Source organism: Dunckerocampus dactyliophorus, chromosome 17 (assembly GCF_027744805.1).
Source record: "Dunckerocampus dactyliophorus isolate RoL2022-P2 chromosome 17, RoL_Ddac_1.1, whole genome shotgun sequence".
NCBI classification, from domain to species: Eukaryota; Metazoa; Chordata; class Actinopteri; order Syngnathiformes; family Syngnathidae; genus Dunckerocampus; species Dunckerocampus dactyliophorus.
In genome coordinates this window covers 282184-298185 of record NC_072835.1, presented here as the reverse complement: position 1 = coordinate 298185, position 16002 = coordinate 282184, and the positions used below count along the sequence as shown (strand labels likewise).

The 16002-nt window shown below is 42.3% G+C and overlaps 1 protein-coding gene across 1 annotated transcript; it reads right to left on the bottom strand.

Annotated features, from left to right (window-relative positions):
- Window positions 1-4917: 4917 nt before the first annotated feature.
- LOC129170215 (uncharacterized) lies at window positions 4918-11835 on the bottom strand. Its single transcript, XM_054757533.1, has 7 exons — window positions 11329-11835; window positions 7433-7558; window positions 7050-7247; window positions 6756-6881; window positions 6373-6570; window positions 5418-5543; window positions 4918-5226 (listed from the first exon to the last, which is right to left on the bottom strand). The coding sequence occupies exons 1-7, from the start codon at window positions 11375-11377 to the stop codon at window positions 4928-4930; spliced, it is 1122 nt and encodes a 373-aa protein (XP_054613508.1). The 5' UTR covers window positions 11378-11835; the 3' UTR covers window positions 4918-4927.
- Window positions 11836-16002: the final 4167 nt, after the last annotated feature.

Below are 16002 nucleotides of genomic sequence, written 5' to 3'. Positions count from 1 at the left end.
GTAGAAGCAACTCAGGATTGTGGTGGACATGCCAAATTTCCTCAGTCTTCTCAGGAAGTACAGTCTCCTTTGGGACTTCTTCATCATTTGTTGGGTGTTGTGAGACCAGGTGAGGTCCTCGCTGATGTGTGTGCCAAGGAACTTGAAGGTTTTCACCATCTCCACCTCAGTCTCATCAATAAACAGGGGTCTATGCGGGAAGGTCAGCTAAGGATAAGGAGTGGTTTGTGACCCTCATACGAAAATAGCTATATGAGTAATCACCTTAGTCACAAGATGGTAATATAAGCTGAAAATTGCCAAACACACAAGTGAGAAGTGCGGTTAAAAATGTATTTGTTACGAACGGCCAAGGCCCTGATACAGGAATCCAAAATGCAGAGTCGAATACGTGAAACAAAAAAGGTCTTTAATACAAAAATGGATAACAAAAGGGTACAAAAACAACTCAAGAAACAAAGTACAACAAAAATACATCCGGACCTAGTCGCGGGAATAGTAACAAAAAACACTGCTAGCAAGGAGAGCTGAGCAGGGAAAAATACAGACAAGTAACGAAAAGAGCTGCTAACAAAAAACTAGCAGAAGTACCGAAAATACAGCTACTGCTGAGAACGTCAAGCAGGTAGGTAGGTACTTACAGGTGAGCCGAGCGTGGGTCAGAAAGCCAAAACACAATACACAAGAACAAGCTGGAAGGAGCTGAACAGGGTGTAGCAAAGGGACAATCTGGCACTGGATATGAGTAAGCACACAGCTTAAATAGAACAACTAATCAGTGGCAGGTGTAGACCATCAGCTCATTAAGGTGCTCAGGAGTGTGCTGCAACAGAGAAACAGTAGATGGCAGTACCGCAGCACACAATCCTGACAGTATTGTCAGAACTGCTCATAAAATAATCCTTTTATTTGAATGCTCCCTTCTGGAAAACAATAAAAAGGTCAACTATAAACATCACTATAGATCAAGCAACTTGTATGTCATGTTTGTGTTTGTCACTGGAGTTGCTGCATGTGGCTGTTATTGAGTATAGTGTATCTGGCGTAATTGTGTTATTTGTGCTCATGTTCATTTGTTGTGGGTTGCGCTGGAGTGAGACTATAGAAGCCATATCTTGGGTGTGGTCCCAGAGAAATTCAAAGTGCGTCATAAAGTTGTTTGCTCTGTAGTGGGGGTTATGAACTAGCTGAAAGGACAGAATTACAATAGTTGAATTGAGAAGAATTGCGGGCCTTCGTCCCCTTTAGTGCAGACCGAAAAGCAGCTGGCTGGAAAGAGGAAAACCAACGGGTTTCGAGGCCCGTCGTCCGAAGCGGCGGCGCGGCGTGCGGTTCCGGCCGCCTCCGTCCCGCGACCCTGTCACGGCTCTCCCCGGTGCCCCTTCATCCGGTTTCGCTGGGCGTACCTCCGAGGTTTCGGGGTTTGGCGGCGCGGTGCCGTCCCCTCCCGCCTCCCTCGCTCCGTTCCCACCTCCTCGCCGTCTACCGAGCTCCCGCTCCTCTCCGTACACTCTCCCCTTCCCGGGGTGGAGGGCGCCTCACCGGGACCCGCGCGTCAGCCGGCGCGGCTGCCGGTGGACCGCCGTGTCTCTGAGCAGCCCGCACCACGCGTGCGGCAGTTCGACCGGAGGCGTCGCGGAGGAGCACGGACTCGTGAGAGTCAGGCCTGGTGGTGAGGGAACGGCTGCGCTGGGGCCCCAGGCGGGTCGGGTTCGGTTTCGGCGTCTGCCTTACCCTGGTTTCCCCCCTCGATAACTCGCCGGCGATGCCCGGGTGTCGCGGGGGGAGTTGCGGGTAGGGCGCGGTGCTCCGGAGGCGTGTCCCGCCATCCGTCCGCGCGCCCTACGTCCGCCGCCAGCTGCGCCCGCGTGTCTCGTCCACCCCGCCGCCGCCTCCTCTTCCCGCAGGGTGAGCGTCTCCGGAGCCACCTCCAACCCCCTTCGACCACAACCTCAGATCAAACAAGACGACCCGCTGAATTTAAGCAAATTACTAAGCGGAGGAAAAGAAACTAATAAGGATTCCCTCAGTAGCGGTGAGCGAAGAGGGAAGAGCCCAGCGCCGAATCCCCGCCCGGCGGTCGGGCGCGGGAGTTGTGGCGTACAGAAGACCGCTGGCGCACGCGGGCGAACCACCGGCCCGTCTCCGCCCGCCGCGTCGGGGAGGTGGAGCCTGAGCGCGTGCGATAGGACCCGAAAGATGCTGAACTATGCCTGGGCAGGGCGAAGCCAGAGGAAACTCTGGTGGAGGCCCGCAGCGGTCCTGACGTGCAAATCGGTCGTACGACCTGGGTATAGGGGCGAAAGACTAATCGAACCATCTAGTAGCTTGTTTCCTCCGAAGTTTCCCTCAGGATAGCTGGCTGGGACCCCTCGCAGTTTTATCTGGTAAAGTGAATGACTAGAGGCCTTGAGGCCGAAAAGATCTCAACCTATTCTCAAACTTTAAATGGGTAAGAAGCCCGGCTCGCTGGCTTGGAGCCGCGGCGCGTGGAATGCGAGCAGCCAAGTGGGCCACTTTTGGTAAGCAGAACTGGCGCTGCGGGATGAACCGAACGCCGGGTTAAGGCGCCCGATGCCGACGCACATCAGACCCCAGAAAAGGTGTTGGTTGATATAGACAGCAGGACGGTGGCCATGGAAGTCGGAACCCGCTAAGGAGTGTGTAACAACTCACCTGCCGAATCAACTAGCCCTGAAAATGGATGGCGCTGGAGCGTCGGGCCCACACCCAGCCGCCGCCGGCGACAGGGGCCGCGAGGGCGACGCCGCGACGAGTAGGAGGGCCGCCGCGGTGTGAACGGAAGCCCCGGGCGCGGGCCCGGGTGGAGCCGCCGCGGGCGCAGATCTTGGTGGTAGAAGCAAATATTCAAACGAGAGCTTTGAAGGCCGAAGTGGAGAAGGGTTTCATGTGAACAGCAGTTGAACATCAGTCAGTCCTAAGGGATGGGCGAGCGCCGTTCGGAAGGGCGGGGCGATGGCCTACGTCGCCCCCGGGCCGATCGAAAGGGAGTCGGGTTCAGATCCCCGAACCTGGAGAGGCGGAGATAGGCACCGCGAGGCGCCCAGTGCGGCGACGCAAGCGATCCCGGAGAAGCCGGCGGGTGCCCCGGGGAGAGTTCTCTTTTCTTTGTGAAGGGCAGGGCGCCCTGGAATGGGTTCGCCCCGAGAGAGGGGCCCGCGCCCTGGAAAGCTTCGCGGTTCCGGCGTGCTGGATGCTGGAAAGATGGGACGTAGCATTAGCATGTCAAGGATGCTGGAAAGATGGACGTAGCATTAGCATGTCACCGATGCTGGAAAGATGGGATGTAGCATTAGCACGTCACTGATGCTGGAAAGATGGGATGTAGCATTAGCATGTCACTGATCTTGGAAAGATGGCACGTAGCATAAGCATGTCACTGATGTTAGAAAAATGGACATAGCATTAGCACGTCACTGATGATGGAAAGATGGACGTAGCATTAGCACGTCACGGATGCTGGAAAGATGGCACGTAGCATTAGCACGTCACGGATGCTGGAAAGATGGCACATAGCATTAGCACGTCACGGATGCTGGAAAGATGGGACGTAGCATTAGCATGTTCCTGATGCTGGAAAGACGGACGTAGCATTAGCATGTCACTGATGCTAGAAAGATTGACGTAGCATTAGCATGTCACGGATACTGGAAAGATGGGACGTAGCATTAGCATGTCACGGATGCTGGAAAGATGGCATGTAGCATTAGCATGTCACGGATACTGGAAAGATGGATGTAGCATTAGCATGTCACTGATGCTGGAAAGATGGGATGTAGCGTTAGCATGTCACGGATGCTGGAAAGATGGGATGTAGCATTAGCATGTCACGGATGCTGGAAAGATGGGATGTAGCATTAGCATGTCACGGATGCTGGAAAGATGGGATGTAGCATTAGCATGTCACCGATGCTGGAAAGATGGGATGTAGCATTAGCATGCCATGAATGCTGGAAAGATGGGATGTAGCATTAGCATGCCATGAATGCTGGAAAGATGGGATGTAGCATTAGCATGTTTCATTTAGGCTAAAGAGAAAAAGGCTCCACTCCATCAAATGTGCTGCAATGTGAATTTATTGATGAAAATGATGTTTTCCAGTCATTAAAGTCATCTTGTTCATTTCCTTCTCATGTTGCCTTTTCCATCCTTTTGGACAAGAATGATACTTGTGGTTTGCATTCATTGTACAATCATGCATTCATTGTACAATCATGCATTCATTGTCCAACCATGCATTCATTGTACAACCATGCATTCATTGTACAATCATGCATTCATTGTCCAACCATGCATTCATATTAATTGTACAACCATGCATTCATTGTACAATCATGCATTCACTGTACAATCATGCATTCATTGTACAACCATGCATTCATTGTACAACCATGCATTCATTGTACAATCATGCATTCATGACGTTTAACAACTCGTTCATTTGCACATCACAGCTTTTTATTCGTTTTATTTTTATTTTCCAACCACTTCAACTTTCTTCTGACATTTTCTTCCGGTCCAACAATTTCTTGTGCCCCCCCCCCAATTTGATGACACTTTTCCAATGAATGACACTTTGCTCATATTAAGACCTTCATGGGCCCCGGGGCCGCACATGCGACACCCCTGAGTGTAACAGCAAGGGAGGGGCTGGTCATGTGGGGGGGTGCAAACATCACATCAGGTCAGGTTGATGGAAAGTTGCTTTGTTGGATTATTTCTTTTCTTTTTTTAGCCTTTTCATGTGAAAGAGGGAAAAGGGTGGGGGGGCTGCATTGGGGGGTTAGCCCAGTACCACCAACACAATCACGCTGATGGCCGGGGGGGGGGCTGCATGGGGGGTTAGCCCAGTACCACCAACACAATCACGCTGATGGCTGGGGGGGGAGAGGGGCTGCATGGGGGGTTAGCCCAGTACCACCAACACAATCACGCTGATGGCCAAGACCAAAGGCAGGCCCAAAGCACCAGCCAGCCCCCCCCCACCACTGATGAGGTTTGGGTCGATGGCTTTCAGGCAGTCTTTGGGGTCGTTGCTGGAGGGGCTGCAAGCTGCCTTGATGGCCTCCACCTTCTTCCATGCATCAGCATCCTCGCCCACGTCCAGCCACTTGTTGCATCCATCAGTGTTACAGCACTTAGTGTTAGCATCATCACTGTCACAGGCAGCCTTGGCCTTGCAGCCCACCTGGTAGGTGCCTGCACCTGTAGAGGTCATACAAGGACACGGGGTGAGTGGTGGTCGTGTTCACAAAGACATGAATGAGGAAGGTGATGTGATCATGTCTATGTGCTGTACGTCTATGATGTATGTATGATATGTAGTGTATATGCTCTAGGTGTTGTATTCTATGTAGATCATGGCTGACACCTGCAACACCTTTCAGCTTGCTTACTCTGATCTTTGGTGATGAAGCACTGATCTCCTGCTGCACATGGGGTGAGGGTACATTGAGCACTCCAGTCCCAGCTGGTGAAGTAGTTCGCTCCAAGGGGACCAGAGCATGAATAGCATCTGGGAGCTGAGAATAAAAGGCAGGATGAACACATGAGGTGAGCATGAACACATGGGTGGTGTCAACAAGCCATGCCATAACAGGTCCAAGTCATGTTCTAGTCAGCACATAGAAAGCAGCAGCAGTCTGCATTGAGGAGCTGTTAGCCTAGCATGCTACAATAGGACCACTTTTACTACCTTTCTATTGCCTGAATGAAATGATGTCATCATCACATGACAACTTTATTCTCGTCACATGACAGCTGCTTTGACGTTGGCAACATTGAATGTTGGTTCGTTGACGAAGCTCTTCGGATGAGGAGCGAAACGTCCGACACCTTCTTCACAGAAGTACAGATGACGTCTCAAGAAGCCTTTCCCTCGATCACTTGTTACTTTCAATAGTTACTTTATTCTTTATTAGTTACTTTCAATAGTTACTTTCAATAGTTTATTCCTTATTAGTTACAATAGTTACTTTCAATAGTTACTTTATTCTTTATTCTTTGTTACTTTCAATAGTTACTTTATTCTTTATTAGTTACTTTCAATAGTTACTTTATTCTTTCTTTATTAATTACTTTCAATAGTTACTTTATTCTTTATTAGTTACTTTATTCTTGGAAACTTAGCACTTTTCCCTAAAAGTACAACTCCATGTCAGCTTTAAAAGGTCAACATTTGACCTTGAAGCTGCTAAGATGAAGGTGTCATCAGACTGTCTTCATCTTCATCTTCATCACTGATGCTTACATTGCATTCTTATTGTTTGCTTGCCTTCTTAGGCCTTTTCCCTAAAACAATGGCCGTCAAAGACCCACCACGCAGCCCCCCCACCACTGGTCTGCTCTTACTCTTGGTCTTGATGGCATCCAGGCACTCTTGGAGATTAATGCTGGTGTCGTTGCAAGCTGTGCTGACAGCAGCCTGTTGGGTTGGATCAGCCACGTCCAGCCAGTTGTTGCATCCATCAGAGTCACAGCACTTAGTGTTAGTACCATCTTTACAAGCAGGCTTGCATTCCATCTTATAGGAGACCTGGCCTGAACTACCTGTAGAGGTCATACAAGGACACAGGGTGAGTGGTGTTCACAAAGACATGAATGAGGAAGGTGATGTGATCATGTCTATGTGTTGTACGTCTATGATGTATGTATGATATGTAGTGTATATGCTCTAGGTGTTGTATTCTATGTAGATCATGGCTGACACCTGCAACACCTTTCAGCTTGCTTACTCGTATCTTTGGTGATGGAGCACTGCTGTCCTGCTGGACATTTGGTGAGGGTGGGGGTACATTTAGTACTCCAGTCCCAGTTGGTGAAGTAGTTCTCTCCAAGGTCACATTGATAGCAGCTGGGAGCTGAGAATAAAAGGCAGGATGAACACATGAGGTGAGGATGAACACATGAGGTGAGTGGTGTAAACAAGCCAGGACATAACAGGTCCAAGTCATGTTCTAGTCAGCAGTTAGAAGTTGAACTGTGGAAGTGAAACCTTGCAAACGGCCCCCCCACACCACTGGTCTTACTCTTGGTGGAGGAGATGGCTTTCAGGCAGGCTTTGAGATCGTTGTTGTTGCTGCAAGCTGCCTTGATGGCCTCCAGCTTCTTCCATGCTGGTGCAGCAGCCACGTCCAGCCAGTTGTTGCATCCATCAGTGTCACAGCACTTAGTGTTAGCATTATCTTTCCAACCAGCCTTGCAGCCCACCTGGTAGGTGCCTGTACCTGTAGAGGTCATACAAGGACACGGGGTGAGTGGTGTTCACAAAGACATGAATGAGGAAGGTGATGTGATCATGTCTATGTGCTGTACGTCTATGATGTATGTATGATATGTAGTGTATATGCTCTAGGTGTTGTATTCTATGTAGATCATGGCTGACACCTGCAACACCTTTCAGCTTGCTTACTCGTATCTTTGGTGATGAAGCACTGATCTCCTGCTGCACATGGGGTGAGGGTACATTGAGTACTCCAGTCCCAGCTGGTGAAGTAGGACACTCCAAGGTTACATTGATAGCAGTTGATAGCTGAGCCTAAAAGGCAGGATGAACACATAATAGAACATGTTTATGTTGTTATATAGTTAATAATAATAATAATATAACATGTTTATGTTGTTATATAGTTAATAATAATAATAATAATAGAACATGTTTATTTTGTTATATAGTTAATAATAATAATAGAACATGTTTATGTTGTTATATAGTTAATAATAATAATAATATAACATGTTTATGTTGTTATATAGTTAATAATAATAATAATAATAATAATAATAATAATAATAATAATAATAATAATAACATGTTTATGTTGTTATATAGTTAATAATAATAATAATAGAACATGTTTATGTTGTTATATAGTTAATAATAATAATAATAGAACATGTTTATGTTGTTATATAGTTAATAATAATAATAATATAGCATGTTTATGTTGTTATATAGTTAATAATAATAATAAAGCATGTTTATGTTGTTATATAGTTAATAATAATAATAATAATATAGCATGTTTATGTTGTTATATAGTTAATAATAATCATAATATAACATGTTTATGTTGTTATATAGTTAATAATAATAATAATATAACATGTTTATGTTGTTATATAGTTAATAATAATAATAATATAGCATGTTTATGTTGTTATATAGTTAATAATAATAATATAACATGTTTATGTTGTTATATAGTTAATAATAATAACATAACATGTTTATGTTGTTATAGAGTTAATAATAATAATAAAACATGTTTATGTTGTGATATAGTTAATAATAATAATAATATAGCATGTTTATGTTGTTATATAGTTAATAATAATAATAATATAACATGTTTATGTTGTTATATAGTTAATAATAATAATAATAGAACATGTTTATGTTGTTATATAGTTAATAATAATAATAATATAGCATGTTTATATTGTTATATAGTTAATAATAATAATAATATAACATGTTTATGTTGTAATATAGTTAATAATAATAATAATATAACATGTTTATGTTGTTATATAGTTAATAATAATAATAGAACATGTTTATGTTGTTATATAGTTAATAATAATAATATAACATGTTTATGTTGTTATATAGTTAATAATAATAATAATATAACATGTTTATGTTGTTATATAGTTAATAATAATAACATAACATGTTTATGTTGTTATATAGTTAATAATAATAATAATATAACATGTTTATGTTGTTATATAGTTAATAATATAACATGTTTATGTTGTTATATAGTTAATAATAATAATAAAACATGTTTATGTTGTTATATAGTTAATAATAATAATAATATAACATGTTTATGTTGTTATATAGTTAATAATAATAATAATATAACATGTTTATGTTGTTATATAGTTAATAATAATAATAATATACCATGTTTATGTTGTTATATAGTTAATAATAATAACATAACATGTTTATGTTGTTATATAGTTAATAATAATAATAATATAACATGTTTATGTTGTTATATAGTTAATAATATAACATGTTTATGTTGTTATATAGTTAATAATAATAATAATATAACATGTTTATGTTGTTATATAGTTCATAATAATAATAATATAACATGTTTATGTTGTTATATAGTTAATAATAATAATAATATAACATGTTTATGTTGTTATATAGTTAATAATAATAATAATATACCATGTTTATGTTGTTATATAGTTAATAATAATAACATAACATGTTTATGTTGTTATTTAGTTAATAATAATAATAATATAACATGTTTATGTTGTTATATAGTTAATAATATAACATGTTTATGTTGTTATATAGTTAATAATAATAATAAAACATGTTTATGTTGTTATATAGTTAATAATAATAATAATATAACATGTTTATGTTGTTATATAGTTAATAATAATAATAATATAGCATGTTTATGTTGTTATATAGTTAATAATAATAATATAACATGTTTATGTTGTTATATAGTTTATGTTGTTATATAGTTAATAATCATAATAATATAGCATGTTTATGTTGTTATATAGTTAATAATAATAATAATATAGCATTTTATGTTGTTATATAGTTAATAATAATAATATGTTATTATACGGAGGGGCAATACAACAACAGTTTTATCAACGACGACAAGTTATCCATCATCCACATAAACAGCAGAAGCTTGAACGCAAACTTCACTAACATCAAACAATATTTGAATCAATTCAAAGAACCTTTCAAAGTAAAAGCAATCTCATAAACTTGGATTAATGCCAACAAAGGAATGGACTTGGAGCTGGAAGGATATGAAATGATGAGTGCAAACAGGAACAATGCAAATGGAGGAGGTGTGGCCGTATACGTGGAGAAACATCTGAACTACAAAATGGTAAAGAATATGTCATTTGTCATTGATAACATTTTAGAATGCATAACAATCGAAATCTGTAAAGAAAAAAGCAAAAATGTGTTAATTAGTTGTGTGTATAGAACTCCAAAGTCAAAGATTGGAATGTTTGAGGATTGGATTAAGACAACGTTTACAGACATACAGGAGGTCAAAAAACTATTTTCATATGTGGAGACTTCAATATTGACCTTTTGAACCCACACAGGCCATCAGGCTTCTCAACGAAGCCCTCACACACGCCGCACGCAACACACACACACTCATAGCACTTTATTATTTATTTATTTGTATTAATGTCTCTTCTGTTGTTGTTGCTTAATTTATTGGTATTTATGTTTCTTATGTTCTTATTCTTTCTTGTGTTTTCTTTCTTTTCTTGGGAGAATGAACAGAATAAGATTTTCATTGCGTGGTATAACTGCTGTTTTACTATGCATATGACAATAAAACTCTTCAATCTTGACCAAGTGCAAGGAAATAGACGACTTCACAGATACAATGTATAGTTTGAGTTTATATCCTAAAATCATCAGACCAAGTAGAATACCAGAGCACTGTGCCCCCCCCATCCATAATATATTCACCAATGACTTGGATAACAACACCATCAGTGGCCTCAGTCATCATCTGCCAGTCTTCATATTTACAAGGAACATTACAACCATTATTTTGTAAATACTGGACCAAAACTGGAAGAAGAAATTCCAAAACAAGACCCAATTGATGAATGAATGATATCATTGACAGGAATCTTAATTCTATGTTTCTCACTGCTGTAACCAAAAAGGAGATCACTGACATTGTTAACCATTTTAAGGCTAAAACATCAACTGATTGTCATGGAATGGAAATGGAAACAATGAAAAGGGTCATCAATGAGATCGTAGACCCGTTAACATAGATTAGTAACTTATCATTTCAGACTGGAATATTTCCAAGCAAAATGAGAACAGCCAAGGTGGTTGCAATCTTTAAAAAAGGAGACAAACACCAATTTACAAATTATCGGCCAGTTTCCTTGTTACCACAATTCTCTCCAATGATGGAGAAGCTTTTCAACAACAAACGTATGAATGACAATGAACGAGTGTGAAAGGATGATTGATGAGATGTTTTCCATCGCAACCTTCATGTTCAAATCAACCAAAGCAAAGAAGACAGCAGCAGTAGAGATAAAGTTAGCACACCCACAATGGACAAGCGTCAGGTGCCAGAACCACTTTTCACAGTAAATCATGGAAATGGTTTGTCGGGTACCAAGTGCCCACGGCCCGGTACCGAGGGTTGTGGATCACTGCAATCGAGCATTAGCACTCATCCAAGGTGACTATGATCTGATGGATTCTTTTGGACGAGTCTTACTGACATTGAAAGGACGTCTTGGTCTTACCGATGGCACAGCAGGTGGCCAGCTGCACCAGCAGAAGGATCATTCTCATCTTGTCCGCTGAAGAGTCGTCTCAGAACCAAACGGGCTGGAAGAAGGAAGGACGGTTGGATGATCGGTCGTGAAGAACGGAGATGTCGGTCTCTTCCAGGCGGAAGTAGAGTGAGTGTCTGACGGTGATGTCCCTTTTATAGGCTTCATCGTCCCGCATCATTTCCAGCAACGCCACGTGATGCCATCACAAGGCAGCCGAGTGCTTTGAGTGCTGAGATGCTCTTTGAAGGCTTCTTGGCCACCAGCACACAAATAAAAACTCCTTTGCTTTTCTCACAAAGACAAAGAAACGCTGGACAAGCACGGTTATAAAACGGACAAAACGGATCAAGGACGAATCCACCCGTCATTCCTTTATTGGCTTTTCACATTAAAAGCAAACAAAGAAAAACAAAATAAGGCCTGTTTTTTCAAGACTTCTTTTCAGAGCAAAACAAAGAAACGGACAACAAATCATTTTTCCAGTGTTCTATTTTGGACACAATTGGAAAAATGGACAAAAGGGATGAATCCGTGTATCATCCGTTCATTCCTTTTCAAAATAAAGCCGACATGAATGACTTGTTTTTTCAACATTTATTTCCAGAGACTCAAACTAAACAACAAAAACAGAACAAATTGTTTTTCCAATTTCCAGCACGGTAGGAAAAGAGACAAAAGGGGTCACGGACGACTCGGCGTGTGACTCGTTTATCGGTGTTTGACATGAAAGCCCAAAGTGAAAAAGAAGCGCTCCTATTTTCCATCCGTGTTTTCAGAGCAAACGCAAAGAAGGAATAAGAAAGGTTTGTTCCAAAGTTGGATGTTTGCTAGCTGGATTGTTCTTCCTGTCCAATTCTAATGTTTCATTCTATGCGATGCAACTACAAACATGACTTGCTTCATCAAAGACGTTAGCGTCCATGTGGTCGAGAAGCCAAGTCATTGCTTGTTGACGTGAATGTGGAAGACAAATGCCATGAGATCAATCATCCACATGTCAGCACATGAACTCATCCATCCATCCACAGCTGGACTGCAATCATTGACAATGGAAGGAAACCTGCACGTTCACAACAATCATTTCCACTTCCCTTTCCAAATGGTGCTCATGGAAGACATTGGAAACGTGCTGACCGTGTTCCATAAACACATCACCACCTCCTTTTTACCGTTGGATGTCACCAGGACATGAATTCGTTGCTTGTCGTGTGAGCACATGAATGCTGACATTGTGAAATGGGATGAAACCAACGAAACTGGGATGAAACGGTCTCCTCTCCAGCGTGTGTGTGTGTGTGTTTCAGTGCTGATTGGCCTCTAACCAATCAGACGGCACATGACGGGCTGGGCCGCATCAGAACCAAAATAATCCACTTTGAAAGGGATCTCTTCCAAAACATCCAAAAAGGCCGACGTGGCTGAGAAGAATGTCCTGAAAGAAGAAATGAGTCATAAAAAGATGAAATATTCCATTTAGTTGGAGATTCCATTCAAACGGGAGACATTTGAACCATGAATGTTTGCAGGATCAGAAGTCCTCACGATCACATCAAACATCCACACGAGAAGATACAAGTCAACACCAGGAAACACGTAGCTCAATAAGCTAGCAGTGGCAAAGATCAACAGTAGCTCAATAAACTAGCAGTGTAAAGGTCACCAGTAGCTCAATAAGCTAGCAGTGTAAAGGTCATGAGTAGCTCAATAAGCTAGCAGTGTCAAAGGTCACAAGTAGCTCAATAAGCTAGCAGTGTGAAGGTCATGAGTATGTAATGTAGCCCCAAGAGGACACAAGCCAGTGTCTTATTGTGGCGGTCCAAAGCCCGGATAAATACAGAGGGTTGTGTCAGGAAGGGCATCCGACGTAAAACTTTTGCCAAATCAAACATGCGAATCAAGTCCAGGAGACCAGGTGGAAAGGTAGCAAGGCTAGAAGTTTAGGAGCAGGGTTCAAGTTGTTCTATCATGGTGTAGATAGGAAGAGAAAGGGAGTAGGAGTTACCTTGAAGGAGGAGTTTGTTAGGAATGTCCTGGAAGTAAAAGTGTCAGATTGAGTGATGAGTCTGAAGCTAGAAATGGAAGGTGTGATGGTCGATGTTGTTAGTGGGTATGCTCCACAGGTAGGATGTGAGCTGGAGGAGGAGGAGAAATTCTGGTTGGACTTGGATGAAGTGATGCAGAGCATACCTAGAAGAGAGAGAGTTGTCATTGGTGCAGACTTCAATGGACATGTTGGTGCAGGAAACAGAGGTGATGAGGAGGCCATGGGCAGGTTTGGTATCCAGGAGAGGAATGCAGAAGGACAGATGGTGGTTGACTTTGCAAAAAGGATGGAAATGGCTATAGTTAATACTTTCTTCCAGAAGAGGCAGGAACATAGGGTGACCTATAAGAGTGGAGGTAGGAGCACACAGCTAGACTACATCTTGTGTAGACGCTGTCATCTGAAGGAGATCAGTGACTGTAAAGTCCAGTTCAGTAGATGGGGGGTCTTGTGACTGGCGAAACATCCCGATCCAAAAATATGATCATTTTTTCTTTGCAATCAGCCACTTGTTGTTTAAGAAGCACATATTGTGCAGGTGTACCTAATGATGTGGTGCCAGTGCAGTTTGACATTGGATCTCATGACACAAACATCCCACATGATACAGCATATATTGCATCAATAAAAGAAATACAACATGATGATATGATTGTGTTATTATTATATTGTACACAAAGTAACGTGTATATGTAAGTGTCATCTCTCCATGACTGGTGTAAGCGCCGTGTGTTCATGGACTACAGTATGTACCAACGCTTGTGGAGATGAATATACAGCATAGTGCCATTTCTAGGGGAACCTTCAACTATTCCAAAAAGTCCAAGTGATCCAGTCTTCCCAATGCCAATGCCAACAGGGATTACTGTATGGATGTTTTGTCCCGTGGAATAGATGCCATCATTTCTAAATAACGACATCGTTTTTTTGTAAAGGGATACAAATGAGGGAACCCACATTCACCTTGCAGGGGGTAAGAACCTACCCCACATACATGACAATCCAGCCTCCAGCACCTCCTGCTGGCTTGCAGTGACTGAATCACCCCCCTGACGCTTTGGCTGCACCTAGAAACTCACTCATTCTTGTTGCACATGACTTACAGACGCTTTGTCTCCAAGAGAGAAGCCTATTAGGAAGTATTGCGTAAAAAAAGCGGGATGCTCTTCATCATCCCATGTGTGTGCCTCACTGCTCCATGAGGAAAACTCTGGAATGATTGAGCACTTGAGGTCAGTGTGCACACGTTGCATGAATTAGGGCCTGAGTGGGCCACAAAGTGTCATCTAAACAAATACATACATTGGATGAAGAAGTATCTGAAGAGTTTGAAGGTTTTCCAGCATGAAGCGCCTTTTTAAGGTCATGCCACCGCATTTGAAAAGGATTCAGGTCAGGACTCGGACTCGGCCCGGCATGCGGCGGCGTATCTTCTTGCACAACTGTCGTACGTCGCTGCAGGAGGTCTCCACTTTTTTGTTCCATGACCCTCAGGATCTTTGAAGAAGTTTCAAATAAAAGTTGATGAAAAGCCATGCTTTTAAAATCCTGTAATGTTGGACATTTTCATGTTCACGTTGAGCCAATAAGTTACCAGGAAGGCTGACAAGTATTGCTTGGAACACACCCTCCAGGCAACCATCCAGCCTTTCTGGGGGCCTGTCAGGTTCAAGCAACCTAAAACATTCTAAACACAATAAGAAAGAAGAAAGAAGACAACGAGATTGCTTTTACTGCCAAGGAGAACAGACAGAAATGTACTCAGTTTACAACCTCGATCCGTTCTGAGTAAACTCTGCGTTCTCCTCCCTTTTATTCTGTTGGGGATTCCCTAGTTACACAGAGCACGTTGCAGCTCTAAGGGGAGGGGGAGCACAACAGCTGCAACGTGACAATACAATCTGTATCTAACTGTGTATGTGGGGGTGTGTGGGGGTGTGTGTGTGTTCACATAAACAAACAATCAAGAGTGTGAATCTGTAAACATGCAGCAGTTACACCAGAACATTCCAAGCATCTGTTGTTTAGCAGTTCCTGTTTGTTCTTCTTGATCTACAAAGAGTCTCTGTGGATGAGTGCATAGAAAAGATAACAAGTAATCATGACTAAGGGAGGAACAAAATCAGCTGAGCGCTCATGCGGTCAAGAGGAGTTCCTTCATCTTCTCCGTAGCCCCATAAACTGTACTGCTCAGACACACACACATACAGAGGTTATAGTGGTTCAAACAGAGGAAGATACATTCTTTAAGACAAATATATGATAACATTTATATACATTTCTCCAACATTTCCCTCCTGTTTATCATGTATTTGCTCAAATTCTCATATCATTCTATAACCACTTCCTTTTGGATTTTCAGTCAAGAATTATTATTATTATTTGTTTTTTATATGAACACAAACACATTTTTGGGCCGCACGGTGGTCTAGTGGTTAGCACGTTGGCCAATACAGGAACAGCCTGGAGATCGGGAAGACCTGGGTTCGATTCTCCCTTGGGCATTTCTGTGTGGAGTTTGCATGTTCTCCCCGTGTGCGCGTGGGTTTTCTCCGGGCACTCCGGTTTCCTCCCACATTCCAAAAACATGCATGTTA

Bases quoted from the DNA above. Each gene is read 5' to 3' on its own strand.
- LOC129170215 (XM_054757533.1), bottom strand. From the start codon at position 11,377: ATGAGAATGATCCTTCTGCTGGTGCAGCTGGCCACCTGCTGTGCCATC. The intron at 7,559-11,328 runs GTAAGACCAAGA...CCTGCCTTTTAG, and splicing joins GGCCACCTGCTGTGCCATCG to GCTCAGCTATCAACTGCTAT. The intron at 5,227-5,417 runs GTAAGCAAGCTG...TGACCTCTACAG, and splicing joins CTTCATCACCAAAGATCAGA to GTGCAGGCACCTACCAGGTG.